At 46.6% G+C, this 14,696-nt stretch overlaps 1 protein-coding gene and 1 pseudogene across 3 annotated transcripts in view; one reads left to right on the top strand and one right to left on the bottom strand.

The window, feature by feature from the left end:
* The window catches only part of LOC127035657 (adhesion G protein-coupled receptor E3-like), a 28,068-nt gene extending 19,544 nt beyond the window's left edge, over positions 1 to 8,524 (bottom strand). Inside the window, exons 1-2 of one of the 3 annotated variants that reach the window (XM_050925803.1) lie at positions 8,199 to 8,524; positions 6,266 to 6,331 (exon numbers count right to left, since the gene is read on the bottom strand). In XM_050925803.1, the coding sequence (XP_050781760.1) occupies positions 6,266 to 6,331; positions 8,199 to 8,229 (97 nt within the window). In that variant the 5' untranslated portion in view covers positions 8,230 to 8,524. Of the gene's footprint in view, positions 1 to 6,265; positions 6,332 to 7,018; positions 7,053 to 8,198 lie in introns of those variants that run through there. The other 2 variants (XM_050925804.1, XM_050925805.1) reach the window with 2 other exon arrangements.
* Positions 1 to 14,696, top strand: part of LOC127035557 (adhesion G protein-coupled receptor E3-like) — a 161,217-nt pseudogene that overhangs the window by 126,652 nt on the left and 19,869 nt on the right.

The raw sequence follows: 14,696 nt of genomic DNA, 5'->3' as shown, positions 1-14,696 counted from the left end.
AGGCCACAGAATCTCACCCACTCACTCTTGTAACAAACCCCAGACCTATGTTTGAGCCATTGAAGTCCTCAAATGATGGTTTAAAGACTTCACGGTGGAGAGAATCCTCCAGCAAGTGACCCCACACTGCAGAGGAAGGCGAAAAACACACAGGGCCTCTGCCAATCTGCCCTGGGGGAAAATTCCTTCCCGACCCCAAATATGGCGATCAGTTAAACCTTGAGCATGTGGGCAAGACTCACCAACCAGACACCTAGGAAAGAATTCTCTGTAGTAACTCAGATCCCATCCCATCTAACATCCCATCACAGACCACTGGGCATACTTACCTGCTGATAATCAAAGATCAATTGCCAAATTAATTGCCAAAATTAGGCTATCCCATCATACCTTGCCTTCCATAAACTTATCAAGCTTAATCCTGAAGCCAGATATGTCTTTTGTCTCCACTACTCCCCTTGGAAGACTGTTCCAGAACTTCACTCCTCTAACGGTTAGAAACCATCTTCTAATTTCAAGACTAAACTTCCTGATGGCCAGTTTATATTCATTTGTTCTTGTGTCCACATTGATACTGAGCTTAAATAATTCCTCTCCCTCCCAGGTATATATCCCTCTGATGTATTTATAGAGAGCAATCATATCTCCCCTCAGCCTTCTTTTGATTAGGCTGAACAAGCCGAGCTCTTTGAGTCTCCTTTCATAAGACAGGTTTTCCATTCCTCGGATCATCCTAGTAGCCCTTCTCTGTACCTGTTCCAGTTTGAATTCATCCTTCTTAAACATAGGACACCAGAACTGCACACAATATTCCAGATGAGGTCTCATCAGTGCCTCTAACACCTCCTTATATCTGCTGGAAATACCTCGCCTGATGCATCTCAAGACTGCATTAGCTTTTTTCAAAGCCATATCTCATTGGTGACTCATAGTCATCCTGTGATCAACCAATACTCTGAGGTCCTTCTCCTTCTTTGTTATTTCCATCTGATGCAACCCCAGTTTATAACCAAAATTCTTGTTATTAATCCCTAAATGCATGACCTTGCACTTTTCATTATTAAATTTCATCCTATTACTCCAGTTTACAAGGTCATCCAGATCTTCCTGTATGATAACCCGGCCCTTCTCTGTGTTAGCAATACCTCCCAGCTTTGTGTCATCCGCAAACTTTATCAGCACATTCCCACTTTTTGTGCCATGATCAATAACAAAAAGATTAAATAAGATTGGTCCCCAAACCGATCCCTGAGGAACTCCGCTAGTAACCTCCCCTCCAGCCTGACAGATCACCTTTCAGTATGACCCATTGTAGTCTCCCCTTTAACCAGTTCCTTATCTACCTGTCACTTTTCATATTAATCCCCATCTTTTCCAATTTAGCTCATAATTCCCCATGTGGAACCGTTTCAAATGCCTTACTGAAATCGAGGTAAATTAGATCCACTGCATTTCCTTTGTCTAAAAAAATCTGTTACTTTCTCAAAGAAGGTGATTAGGTTGGTTTGGCATAATCTACCTTTTGAGAAACCATGTTGTATTTTGTCCCAGTTACCACTGACCTCAATGTCCTTAACTACTTTCTCCTTCAAAATTTTTTCCAAGACCTTTCATACTACAGATGTCAAACTGACAGGCCTGTAGTTACCCAGATCACTTTTTTTTCCCTTTAAGGATAGGAACTATGTTAGCAATTCTCCAGTCATACGGTACATCCCCTGAGTTTACAGATTCATTAAACATTCTTGCTAATGGGCTTGCAATTTCATGTGCCAGTTCCTTTAATATTCTTGGATGAAGATTATCTGGGGCCCCCAGTTTAGTCCAATTAAGCTGTTCGAGTTTGGATTCTACCTCGGATGTGGTAATATCTACCTACATATCCTCATTCTCATTTGTCATCCTACCATTGTCCCTAAGCTCCTCATTAGTCTTATTAAAGACTGAGGCAAAATATTTGTTTAGATATTGGGCCATGCCTAGATTATCCTTAACCTCCACTCCATCCTCAGTGTTCAGTGGTCCCACTTCTTCTTTCTTTCTTTTCTTCTTATTTATATGGCTATAGAACCTTTTACTATTGGTTTTAATTCCCTTTGCAAAGTCCAACTCTACATGGCTTTCGGCCTTTCTCACTTTATCCCTACAGCTGCAGCAGCACAGGAGCCAACAAACAGAGCTGTAAACAGGGGCGTTTCAGTGGGAGTTTGCAAGGGGATTTTGCAGAGGAGACTAAGAAAGCTAGACAGAGGAATAGACAGGCTAGTGAAGGGAGTGGGTGGTGTTCTGCTGGTGTTCTGGTGCCCGTTGGGGGTTTGTTTTGTTATAGATGGTGGTGGTTTGCTTTGGTTTGTGTTTCCTGGACTAACAGGTTTTAGGTGGGAAGGCTATGACTGATACAGAGGCAGCTGTGAAAGACACAGTGAGGATGACTGGATGTGGAAGCTGTGGCATGTACATGATCCTGGAGTGGGTACCTGAAAAGAGTTTAATCTGAATGAAGTGCCGCCTGATAGAGCTGATGGAAGAAAAGATCCAAGGACTGGAGATGCAGGTGGAAACTCTGGTCATGTTTAGAAGGGGGTTCGAAGGGATGATGGAGCAAAGACATGAGGAGGCTGAAGGGAAAAGCTCAGACATGCAGATGGAAGCAGAACCAAAGAATGCTGAGGAGACACTGCTGGGTGAGGAAAGTGGACGGTGGAAGCATGTGACTAAGAGAACCAGACAGAGGAAAAGACAGACCAGTGAAGGAGAAATAGAGCTCAAGAACAGGTCTGCAGAGTTGGAAAATGAAGAAGGGGCTCAACAGGTGGTTGCTCAAGGTGAGAGGGCAAGGAAGAAGAGAAGAGCAGCTAGTCTTATAGGAAGAGGCGAAGAGTCAATGGAGACAACACCACCAAATATGAGCCCCAGGAGGATACAGGATGGGTTGTGGAAGATTGCAAGGGACAACAAAAATCAAGAGGACTTGCAGCCAGAGGGAACAGAGGATAGACCAGAGAACCGCACCATCACCAGGAAAAGGCAGGTCTATGTGATTGGAGACTCTTACTGAGAAGAATAGACAGGCCTGTAACTAGAGCTGATCCAGAGAACAGAAGGGTGTGCTGTCTGCCAGGTGCTAAGGTACGGGACGTGGACCTGATGCTGAAAAGGATCCTAATGGGAGCGGGAAAGAATCCGTTGATTGTCCTTCATGTGGGAATGAATAATACGGCTAGATTCTCGCTGGAACGTATCAAGGGAGACCAGGGCCGGAGCAAGGAAGGTTCGCGCCCTAGGCGGAACTTCCACCTTGCACCCCACCCCCAGCTAACACTGCCCCCCCCACAGCAGCTAACTTAGCCCCCCATCCGGGGAGCTCCCCCTCCCCGCAGCAGCTACCCCCCCCCCCCACAGCAACAGCTAACCCCTCTCTCCCCCGTCCTCCCATGGCAGCTAACCCTGCCTGGGGAAACTTCCCCCTTCCTCTCCCCAGCAGGTAACCCTTCCTGGGGAGACTTCCCCCCTTTCCCACCCACCCCCCCGGCAGCTAACCCTGCCTGGGGATACCTCCTGTGGAAACTAAGCCTGCCTGAGTAGCCCGCCGCAGCTCACCTCAGCTCCGCCTCCTCCTCTGAGCACGCCGGTGCTGCTCTAATTCTCCTCTCTGCCCAGGCTTGCGGCGCTGATTGGAGGAGACTTAGAGCTAGGCTGTGTGCTCAGCGGAGGAGGCAGAGTGGAGGTAAGCTGGGGTGGGGAGCTGTTCCCCTGTGTGCCCCCCCGTTACTGCAGGCAGCCCTCCCCGTGCGCCCTCCCCCAGCTCACCTCCACTCCACCTCCTCCCTGAGGGCACTTTTAGGTGGCCCCAACCACTAGGCACCCTAGGCGGCCGCCTAGTTTGCCTACATGGTTGCACCAGCCCTGAGGGAGACTATGCCAGATGGGGGAAAACGCTTAAGGAAATCACGGCTCAGGTGATCTTAAGTGGGATTCTGCCTGTTCCTAGAGAAGGGCAACAAAAGTGTGACAAGATTATGGCAATCAACAGATGGCTCAGGCAGTGGTGCTATAAGGAGGGCTTTGGGATGTACGACCACTGGGAAGCATTAATGGACAGAGGACTGTTCTCTCAGGATGGACTTCACCTGAGTAAGGAGGGAAATAGACTTCTAGGATGGAGGCTGGCACAACTGATTAAGAGAGCTTTAAACTAGGAATTTGGGGGAGATCGTTGGGAGATATCCAGGTAAGAGAGAAGAAAACAAAGTAAGAAAGGATATAGCTGTGGATAGGAGAATGGACATAAGGAGGAAGGGTAGTGTAGATACCAGTCTAATAGGTGATACTGGTGGTAGAATATCTGGGCCTAATTGGGTAAAGAATGTGAGCGAAGCCAAACAGCAAAAATTAAGATGTTTGTACACTAATGCGAGGAGCCTAGGTAACAAAATGAAGTAACTAGAGCTACTGGTGCAGGAAGGGAAACCGGATATTATAGGGATAATAGAAACATGGTGGAATAGTAGTCATGACTGGAGTACAGGTATTGAAGGGTATGTGTTCTTTAGGAAAGACAGAAATAAAGGCAAAGGTGGTGGAGTAGCGTTGTATATCAATGATGAGGTAGACTGTAAAGAAATAAGAAGTGATGGAATGGATACGACAGAGTCTGTCTCAATAATCGTGTTGGGAAGAAAGCTCCTCGAGCCTCCTTGGGATAGTGCTTGGGGTGTGCTGCAGAAAACCAGGATCGGATCTGGATATGGATAGAGACCTCTTTAATATTTTTAATGAAGTAAATACTAATGGGAATTGTGTGATCATGGGAGACTTTTAATTTCCAAGATATAAACTGGAGGACATGTGCTAGCTGACATCCCACTTGGCTCTTTATAGAAAGATACAGAAACATCATATCTCCCATTAAACATTTTATCCTAACTCCCAGAGTTCAGGGTGGGGGCTCTGGCGGGGTGGCGTTTACCTCAGACAGCTCCCGATTGGTGGCACAGCGGGGCTAAGACAGGCTCCATGCCTGCTCTGGCTCCACTCTGCTCCTGGAAGTGGCCGGCATGTTCGGCCCCTAGGCGGAGGCGCAGACAGGTGGCTCTTCGTGTTGTGCACTAACCTCGCCCACAGGCACCACCCTCCACAGCTCCCATTGGCCACATTTCCCAGCCAATGGGAGTTGCAGAGCTGGTGCTGGGAGCAGCAACAGCACTTGGAGCTTTGCTGATCGCTGCTGCGCCTAGGGGATGCCGGCTGCTTCCGGGGAGCTGCGAAGAGCCAGGGCAGGCAGGGATCCTGCCTTAGCCCCACTGCTCCACCAACCAGATTTTTTAACTGCTGGGTCAGCGGTGCTGTCCAGAGCCACCAGGGTCCCTTTTCGAATGGGCATTCCAGTTGAAAACCAGATGCTTGGCAACCCTCATATCAAGAGTTAGTCTTATGAGACAGGGATAAATCATGCATCAAATTCATGAAATGGATGACAAATGCAGTAAAAAATAAGGTATTTAAAAGTTTAACAAATGGAGGAGGTGGGGAAGGGCACACGCCATTTGGTCTAGGGTCAGCCCTGCCTGCTGGTCAACATAGATTTAGCTCCATTTGTAGGATTTGCCAGTGCTTCTACTTTCTTCATAAAATTGATCATAATCTCATTATTACAGAATTGCAAACGAAAATTAACAGCTTCTTAAAGGGGAAGCTGCCAAAAGGACAGACCCAGAGTTACTGCTACTTCATTCTGCCTCATTCCTTTCTGACAGACCTCCAAGTATTGCAGTCCGGTAGAGTAAGTCTCCAGCTATTGCTTTCTGGGCCCACCTCTGGCTTTTCAGTATGGCCTAGTGACACTATTAAAAGACCTCTCAGTGGGACATGGCAGCAGAAAGAGGTTCTTGTCCATCATGGGATAGAGTATGAGCAGACTAAAACTAGAACACCCTGAGGAGTGACAGAGGGAGAAAGAGGGAGTGAATGAATAAATGAACACAGATAAGGAGGAATTATCCCTGACACCAAATCTTTCCTCTTCTCAAAATTCTGGGTTTTCCCTTCAGGGCCTATTTAGAACCTGAGGTGTACCCACTCCTTTGGGCATTCCGCTACTCCTAATGACCCGATACACTGAACCCCCACATTAGAGTCCAGATAATGCTGCTGAGAGCTGCCAGGCCAATACCAACTTCATTGCAGACACTCTATATGGGACTCACTTACTATGGGCACAGAAGTGTTACACAAAACATTATGTTTCACTAACCGGAGAACTTACCAATTCTGTTTGTCCTCTGGGCGCTTGCTGGTGGTTGAAACCAGAACAGTCCAAGGAAGAAAAACACTTGAGAGAAGATGAACAAAACTTATTTAAAATCTAAGATATGGCAATAAACACCACAGGGAGATATTACTAAATAAAGGAGTCTAAGCACCTGTGTATGAATCTGACATTAATCTCAGTTACACTGGTCTAAATTTGGAATGACTCCATTGGTTTACTTTTATTGGAGTTACCCTGGATTTATCCTGGGATTTAGGAGATCAGAATTAGGATCAGGGCACTGGACCTCATTGATATGAGGAGAATGGAAGCTAAGCACTGGATTTTTCCATTCTAGTCTCATCATCTGATGCTCTGTAGGAGGCAGTTGGGAGGCTGGAGTCTGAGTGGCTTCTCAGTGTCCTGGGACAAGGTGTCATGGATTCACAGGGTCTGCTCTATGCTGCAGTCTATAACCAGTCCCTTTGGAGAGATCCCTGTAGAGGTGCTGGGCCCCAAGGAGCTACACAGTTCCACAGGGCAGAGCCGTGGCCTCCAAAACTAGGCCTTTGGGTGCCAGCCACCCCCGTCATTTTCTATGGCTCCTTGTAGTAAGTCCAGCCAAACCAGACTCCAGTGGGAGGTTTGTTCTTTACTCCTTCAGGGAACAACGCTCTCAGTGAGTATTTGCAGAAATGCCAGGCAGCCTTTTCAAAACAAGGTAAGAATGTATTAGCCACCTGGACCCCAGAATCTGACAGACCTTACTTTAGCATAGAGAGGCACAGGTTAGGAGATGGTCCATGCTGACCAATGCCAGGGCTGCCATGAGCCAGGTTGCTGTAGGAACAAACCCTCTTGGCTCTCTCTCACCGGGTCTGTTCCTTTAGTTCCAGGTGTGTTTCCTGTGTCTCTGAAAGCTCAGCTCTAAACCCAGCCACCTGTCACCTTTCCCCTTTGTTCTCCCACTCAGGGTGTTTGGTTTCCTGTCCTGCAAGGGGCAGGGAAATCTACTTCCTCTCAGCTGTTGGTCGCTAGAACTGGATGTCCTGGCTACTGAGGTTTCCATTGTCTCTTCCAGGTTCTTCATTAATGTGTAGACTTTCTTTACCTAGTTTGTTAATGACTCTGGTCTCCAACCAGATTGCTGAGTGAAATACCACATCATGTCACAGAAATGCTAAGGCCAGAGGGAAACTGAAGCATGCACAGGAATCATAAATCATTACCAAAATTCACACAACCACCATACAGGGTTTTCTCCCTTTGCCCTTGTCATTTTCGGTTTTGTCAGATATAACCTTCTCGCATCTGTTCCTCGTGGATCAGGATGCCCAGTGCTAAGCAAGAAAGCAAACACATGCCCTAGAGAGGGGTAAGATGTACAATAAGTTTGCAGGAGAGCATGTATCTTGCTAATCTCTTTAGTCAACAGTTGATGCTGCAGCTGCTCTCTGCCTGCCTGTGAAGCCGAACAGGTAACAGAATGTCCATCTACACCGCGCAGCAGACTGCAGCAGCAAAGCTCAGAACCCAGCTCGACAGACCTGGGCTCGTGCGACTGTGCTAAAAGTAGCTGCGTACACAGAGCTTCTAAGTTGTGGCTTGGACGGGAGGTCAGGCTCTGAAGTCTGGGGTGGGGATAGGCCTCAGCTGGTCCAAACCACAACTTAAAAGTGCTGTCTACACAGCTATTTTTATCATGATAGCACAAGCTTGAGTCTGTCAAGGCAGGATTGGAGGGTCCCTGCCACAGGCTGTGCAGATGTACCCCGATAGGCCAGGGCACCGCTAAAGTACCTGAGGACAGAACCCTTCTAACTTCCCCTCCCTGGCATCTCCAGTAAGTTGCCAGCTGGCTACTCCCAGCTATTCAGAGGATAGCGGCTTGCCTGCCACACTCTCCCATACATCATGGCTCTGCCATCACTAACTTGGTTCTACTTACTTGGAGGAAATGTGAAGCCTCGGCGTCCCATGGCTGCTCAGAAGACAAGCTCTGGGATTCTCACTCTGGCAGCTTCTTTATTAACCAGAAACAAGACCAAAAGCAAAAGTGACACACAGTCACAGCATCTTCCTCTTTAACACCCTTGTCTCCTGTCTCTGGAAACAAAGTCTTTGGGCCAAGTTCCCCTCACTGGAGTCAGTAACTGATCCCACTAAGGGGATGGGCCCTTTATTATTTATTATCTTCTGTAACCCCTGCAGTGTGCTGGGTGCCCTCACAGGGCAACAGGGAATCAGACTGTCCCTACGCTGCAGTTTACACCCTCATGGGAGATCACACACCAGGTGACAGTTGCATACAATTGGTGCTGAAATAAGCTGAGCAAACAAGGGTTACAAAACAAAGATCTGTTGGTTTCTTATCTGTAACACATGTGTCCACTTCCTGCCCAGATCTTTCAGAGTCCCCCCACTCCAACCACTTTCTACCCTCAAGTAACCCACACTAGGACAATGCAGCTCTCTAGTTACTTTCACATAGGAGAATAAGATTCTACTACTGCTGCACACTAGAGAAGCATGTCCTTTAGCTAAAGGGGTACAAGGCTCAGGCTTTTAGTGCAGAAGATTCTAGGTATAATCCCTGCTGATGACCCACAGTGGATAAATCGTTAAATTCACTCCATACTGCAGCTCAACAGCCACCTCTCTCTCTCTCACACACACACACACAAACCCCTACCTCAGCAGGAGTCTCATTTCACATGTACAAAATGGAAAATGAGTGCTTAGAAAGGATTAATGGCTGCCTTTTCTACAGAAGAGAATCTGGGGGTTAGAGTGGATCACAAAGAAAAATCTGAATCAACAATGTACTACTGTTGCAAAAAACAAAAAACAAAAACAAACATAATTCTGGGATATATTAGCAGAAGTTTTGTAAGTAAGACATGAGAAATAATTCTTCCACTCTACTCAACACTGATAAGGCCTCAGCTGGAGCAGTGTGTCCAATTCTGGGCACCACATTTCAGGAAAGATGTGAACAAACGAGAAAGTCCAAAAGACAGCAACAAAAATGATGAAAGTTCTAGAAAACGTAATGTGAAAAAAGATTGAAAAAACTGGGGATGTCTAGTCTGAAGAAGACCGGGGGGGAGGGGAAGAATGGGAAGGAGAAACACATGATAACAGTCTTGAAGTACATAAAGAGGAGGGCGATAAATTGGTCTTCTTAACTACTAAGGACAGGACAAGAAGCAATAGGCTTAAATTGCAGCAAGGTAGACTTAGGTTGGACATTAGGAAAAGCTTCCGAACTGTAAGGTTAGTTAAGCCCTGAAACTAGTTACCTAGGGAGCTGTGGGATTTCCATCACTGGATGTGATGGAGAGGTTAGAAGAGGTTAGACAAACACTTGTCAGGTTGGCCTAGATAGTATTTAGTCCTACCTTAGTTCAGGGGACTGGACTAGAAGACCTCTCGAGGTCCCTTCAAGTCCTACATTTCTATGATTCATCACTTCTGACTTCAAAGGCTTCTAGGGCTGTGAAGGCAGTGTGACGTGCTGTACCTCAGGGGAAAACTCTGCACCCCCATGTTCATCCTTATAAAACAATTGTGTGGTATCCAATGCATATTTTGTCATGTTGATTGTCTTCGGAAGGCTCATGATGCACTGAGCATTGTTGTTATAGTGGTGTTACAGTAATTGTTACAGTAATGTTATGGCAATGTTACAGGCTGTAATTTAATGTATATAGTTATGAGGCTGAAAATGTGTCCTCATGGCTTAAAACAGGCCCAGACAAAACTCTCCAAGAGCAAAGAGGCAGTTCACACCATATGGGACAAACCCAGCCCAGTCTCACAGGAACAAATGACACTGGCCTAGGCAACAACAAAGGATCTGTTGGACTCTCGAGTGAGTCACCCCCCTTCCTTTGGTCAGTTTGGCACCGTGATGAGGTAATGCTCACCTGACTCTGAGGTGGGGGGAAAAACCAAGAGGGAAGAAAGAAGATGATCAAAGGGAGAGACATTTGCCAGGCTCTTCCTCTCTCTTCCACCTCCATCAACAGACATCACCACCAAGCGATTGAAGCACTGATTAAAGGGGACAGCCTGACTGAAAGGGCAACCGGCCAGCCTGTGGTGAGACGCATCTAAGTTTGTAAGGGCACTGAAAGTGCTAAGATCAGCTTAGAATGCATTTTGCTTTTATTGCATTTGACCAAATCCAACTTGTTATGCTTTGACTTATAGTCACTTAAAATCTATCTTTGTAGTTAATAAATCTGTTTGTTTATTCTACCTGAAGCAGTGTGTTTGGTTTGAAGCTTGTCAGAGATTCTCCTTGAAATAACAAGCCTGGTACATATCAATTTCTTTGTTACACTGATGAACTTATATAAGCTTTCAGTGTCCAGCAGGTATAACTAGACACCGCAAGATAGAGGCTCCTAGTGTAGCGGGTTGGTTACCCGCTCCTGCCCTGAGGGGTTTAAAAAGCAGCCTGGCAGGGCTTGAAAGCTTCAGCTGTAAAAGCTGGGCTGATTGGGGAAGTGGCCACTGCTGAGCAACCCCCCAATCAGGCCAAAGCTGGCCCTATAAAGAGGCTGGGAGCCAGGAGCTCAGCAGTCTCCCTCTGCTTGTAGAGGGAGAAGGGCCTGGCTACAGGGAGTGAGACAAGGTACCTAGTGTGGAGCAGGGCTCAGGAAAGGCAGAGGAGCTGGGGAGCTCCTGCCTGGAAAGCCCCAGGCTGTGGCTTAGTATTAGGCCAAGAGGTACTCGGGGTTGCATGGGACAGCCCAGGGGTAGGCAAAGGCAGCAGGTCCAAACCCCTTTGCTGATAACAAGTGGCTTATACTGTAGTCTGCCCCAGTGAACAGGGGCTAGATGGAGACTGGGCAGTAGCCAATACTGAGGCAAAGTGGGGATAGTGGGGTGGGGGTTCCCCTGGGAGGGGGAGACCCAGTTAAAGGGGCACTGGGGTCCTGGGAGGGACATGGGGGCCAGTAGCTGGAAGGTGGATCACTGGCCTGCAGAGGGTGCTCTGGGCTGGCAGTGAGCTAATTCCTGAGGACAACCAGCAGGAGGGGCTGCAGGGGTGAGTCTGGCTCGTCTACACTAGGTTTGTGTCTGGGACCGGAAATATTGGCTTGTGTCATTTGGTTGCACAATCCAAGGAGCAGTTACATGCCAGAGGCTGTGCGTAAACAGCCCAGGAGTGGGGGTTCTCACAGCAAAGCAGGGTCAGGCTGGCTCCCAGAGTCAAGGATTGGAGTGACCTAGCAGATCACCGGTCCAGATAACGCCAGAGGGGAATGTCACAGTGGCGCAACAAGCAGGGTTGCATGTGCAGCTTGTTACTCCAAGTGAAGTTCACACTTTAAGCACTGATATTTGTGATTTTAAATGAGTCTTAAGTGCAGTGGCCAAAAGCTGTCAGAAGGAGGTCAGTTTTGTTATTTTCTGTTTGTTTATTTCAGGTGAGTGAAATAAGCACAAGAAAGCAGAAAAATGACTACCAGTGAGGCAGCTACAAAACTAGAGCTGGCCAGACTAGAAGCGGCAGAGAAGGCAAAGGACCACGAGTTTTGAATGTGGCAAGCAGAAATGAAGCTAAAAGAAGCAGCTGCAGCCAGGGAAACTATGGAGGCAAAGGCAGCCAGGGAGGCAGCCGGAGAGGAGGCTGCACATAAAAGGGCCGTGGTAGAAAAAGAGAAAGAGAGGGGAGAAAGAGAAAGAGAGAGCAAAAGAGCAGCAATGACACTACTATTGTTACTCAAGTTACTCTGTGGAAATAAGAAGCTGGGGAAGGGGGACCCCCTGACGTTAGCACCCCTTTTCCTTTCCCCACCTCTGCACAGCAAGCAGGAGGCTCCCAGGAGCAGCACATGGCAGTTGGGGAGGGACAGCTGAACTGCCCAACAATTGATAGCCTGCTGGGTGGCTACTGTACAGGGAACTTAGGGGAGTGAGGAGCTGATATGGGGGCTGCCGGCCCACCCTGGTGCCAAGTCCCCACCGGCTAGTTCCAATGAGCTACTCTTTCTGCAAGCAGTGGACAAGGCAAATAACTGCCAAACAACGTTATACGGGAGCATTGCACAACTTTAAACAAGCATGTTCGGTAATTGATAAGCAATGTAACAACGAAACAACTTTAACTGGAATAACTTGAAGTGAGGAGTTCCTGTATTGCTTGCTCGAGCTCAGTTGACCTACTATTCAAGATTACTCTGTATTAGTGACCTGACCTCTTCTTTATTTGTCACTCCCCCCATTTTATTGTCAGCTGCAAATTTTGTCGGTGATGATTTTATGTTTTCTTTCAGGTCATTGTTAAAAATGGTAAATTGCATAAAGACCTATAGGATCCCCTAGAAACACACCTGTTTGTTGATGATTCTCCATTTATAATTACATTTTAAGATCTATCTGATATCTAGCTTTTAATTTATGCCAGGTTAATTTTATTTATTTCATTCTATTTTTTTTAACCAAAATGTTCTGCAGTGCTAGATCAAACACCTTTATCAACCAAACTTATAATCTCCTCAAAAAAAGATATCAAGTTAGTTTGACAAGATCTATTTCTCATAAACCTATCTTGATTGGCATTAATTATATCATCCTCCTTTAATTCTTTACTATTTGAGTCCTGAATCACCCACTCCATCATTTTTCCCAGGATCAATGTCACACGTCTCATTTACCCTTTTTAAATATTGGCACAATATTAACTTTCTTCCAATCTTCTGGAACTTCCCCAGTATTCCAGACCTTACTGAAAATCAACATTAATGGTCATGCAAGTTCCTCAGCCAGCTCTTCTAAAACTCTTAGATGAAAGTAATCTGGATGTACTGATTTTAAATGCCTAATTTGAGGAGTCACTGCTTTACATCTCCAAAGATACCAGTGGAATGGTAAGAGTGCTATCATCATACGATGACACTACATCATCTCCTTTTTTCCCTAACACAGAACAGAAATATTTATTTAAAACTTCTGCCTTTTCTGCATTACTGCCAGTAATTCTACCATTTCCATCTAGTAACGGACCCATGCAATTTGCTAGAAGCCAAATGCCTGTTATATCCATTGAGGGAACTTTAATCACAGTAGCCCCACAATCAGCTTGCCCTCACATCACTTCGTACACCTCTTCTATGGAGGTGTAAGTCTGTTGGCTTCAATGGAGTCACACCAGATTTACACCAGCATAACCAAGATGGTGATTCCATGACCACCACTCCCAAGAGGAGGAGATGGGTGGTGGTGGTTGGGGACTCCCTCCTCGGGGGATGGAGTCTTCCATCTGCCGACCAGAGCGGGAGACTCGAAGTTTGCTGCTTGCCTGGAGCTAGAATCCAGGATGTGACGGAGTGTTTGCAGAGACTGATCAAGACCTCGGACCTCTACCCCTTCCTACTTCTCCATGTCGGCACCAATGATACTGCCAAGAATGACCTTAGGTGCACGTACACAAATGCAAGAAGCCTGGGAAACAAGCAGGAAGAATTGGAAGTCCTGGCACAGTCAAGGAACTACAATGTGACTGGAAAAACAGAAATTTGGTGGGGTAGTTCACATGACTGGAGCAATGTCATGGATGGGTATAAACACTTCAGGAAAGACAGGTATCGGAGGAAAGGTGGAGGAGTTGCATTGTACGTAAGAAAGCAGTATGATTGCTCAGAGCTCTAGTTTGAAACAGGAGAAAAGCCTGTTGAGAGTCTTTAGGTTAAGTTTAGAGGCGAGAGCAACAAGGGTGATGTCATGATGGGCATGTGCTATAGACCACTGGATCAGAAGGATGAGGTAGACGAGGCTTTCTTCAGACAACTAACAGAAGTTTCCAGAACACAGGCCCTGGTTCTAATGGGGATCTTCAGTCACCCTGACATCTGCTGGGAGAGCAATATAGCAATGCACAGACAATCCAGGAAGTTTTTGGAGAGTGTTGGGTACAACTTCCTGGTACAAGTGCTCGAGGAACCGACTAGGGGCCATGTTCCTCTTGCCCTGCTGCTTACAAACAGAGAAGAATTGGTAGGGGAAGTAGATGTGGATGGCAGCCTAAGCAGCAGTGACCATGGGATGGTTGAGTTCAGGATCCTGACAAAAGGAAAAAAGGAGAGTAGCAAAATATGGACCCTGGACTTCAGAAAAGCAGACTTAGACTCCCCTAGGGAAATGATGGGCAGGATCCCCTGGAAGGCTAATATGAGGGGGAAAGGAGTCCAGGAGAGCTGGCTGTATTTTAAAGAAGCTTTATTGAGGGCACAGGAACAAACCATCCTGATGTGCAGAAAGAATAGCAAATATGGCAGTTGACCAGCTTGGTTAACAGTGAAATCTTTGGTGAGCTTAAACTCAAAAAGGAAGCTTACAAGAAGTGGAAATTTGGACAGATGACTAGAGAGGAGTATAAAAATATTGCTCAAGCATGCAGGTGTGTAATCAGGAAGGCCAAGGCACAACTGGA

Source organism: Gopherus flavomarginatus, chromosome 16 (assembly GCF_025201925.1).
Source record: "Gopherus flavomarginatus isolate rGopFla2 chromosome 16, rGopFla2.mat.asm, whole genome shotgun sequence".
In the NCBI taxonomy this organism is placed as follows: Eukaryota; Metazoa; Chordata; order Testudines; family Testudinidae; genus Gopherus; species Gopherus flavomarginatus.
This window is presented reverse-complemented; position numbering and strand designations above follow the sequence as displayed.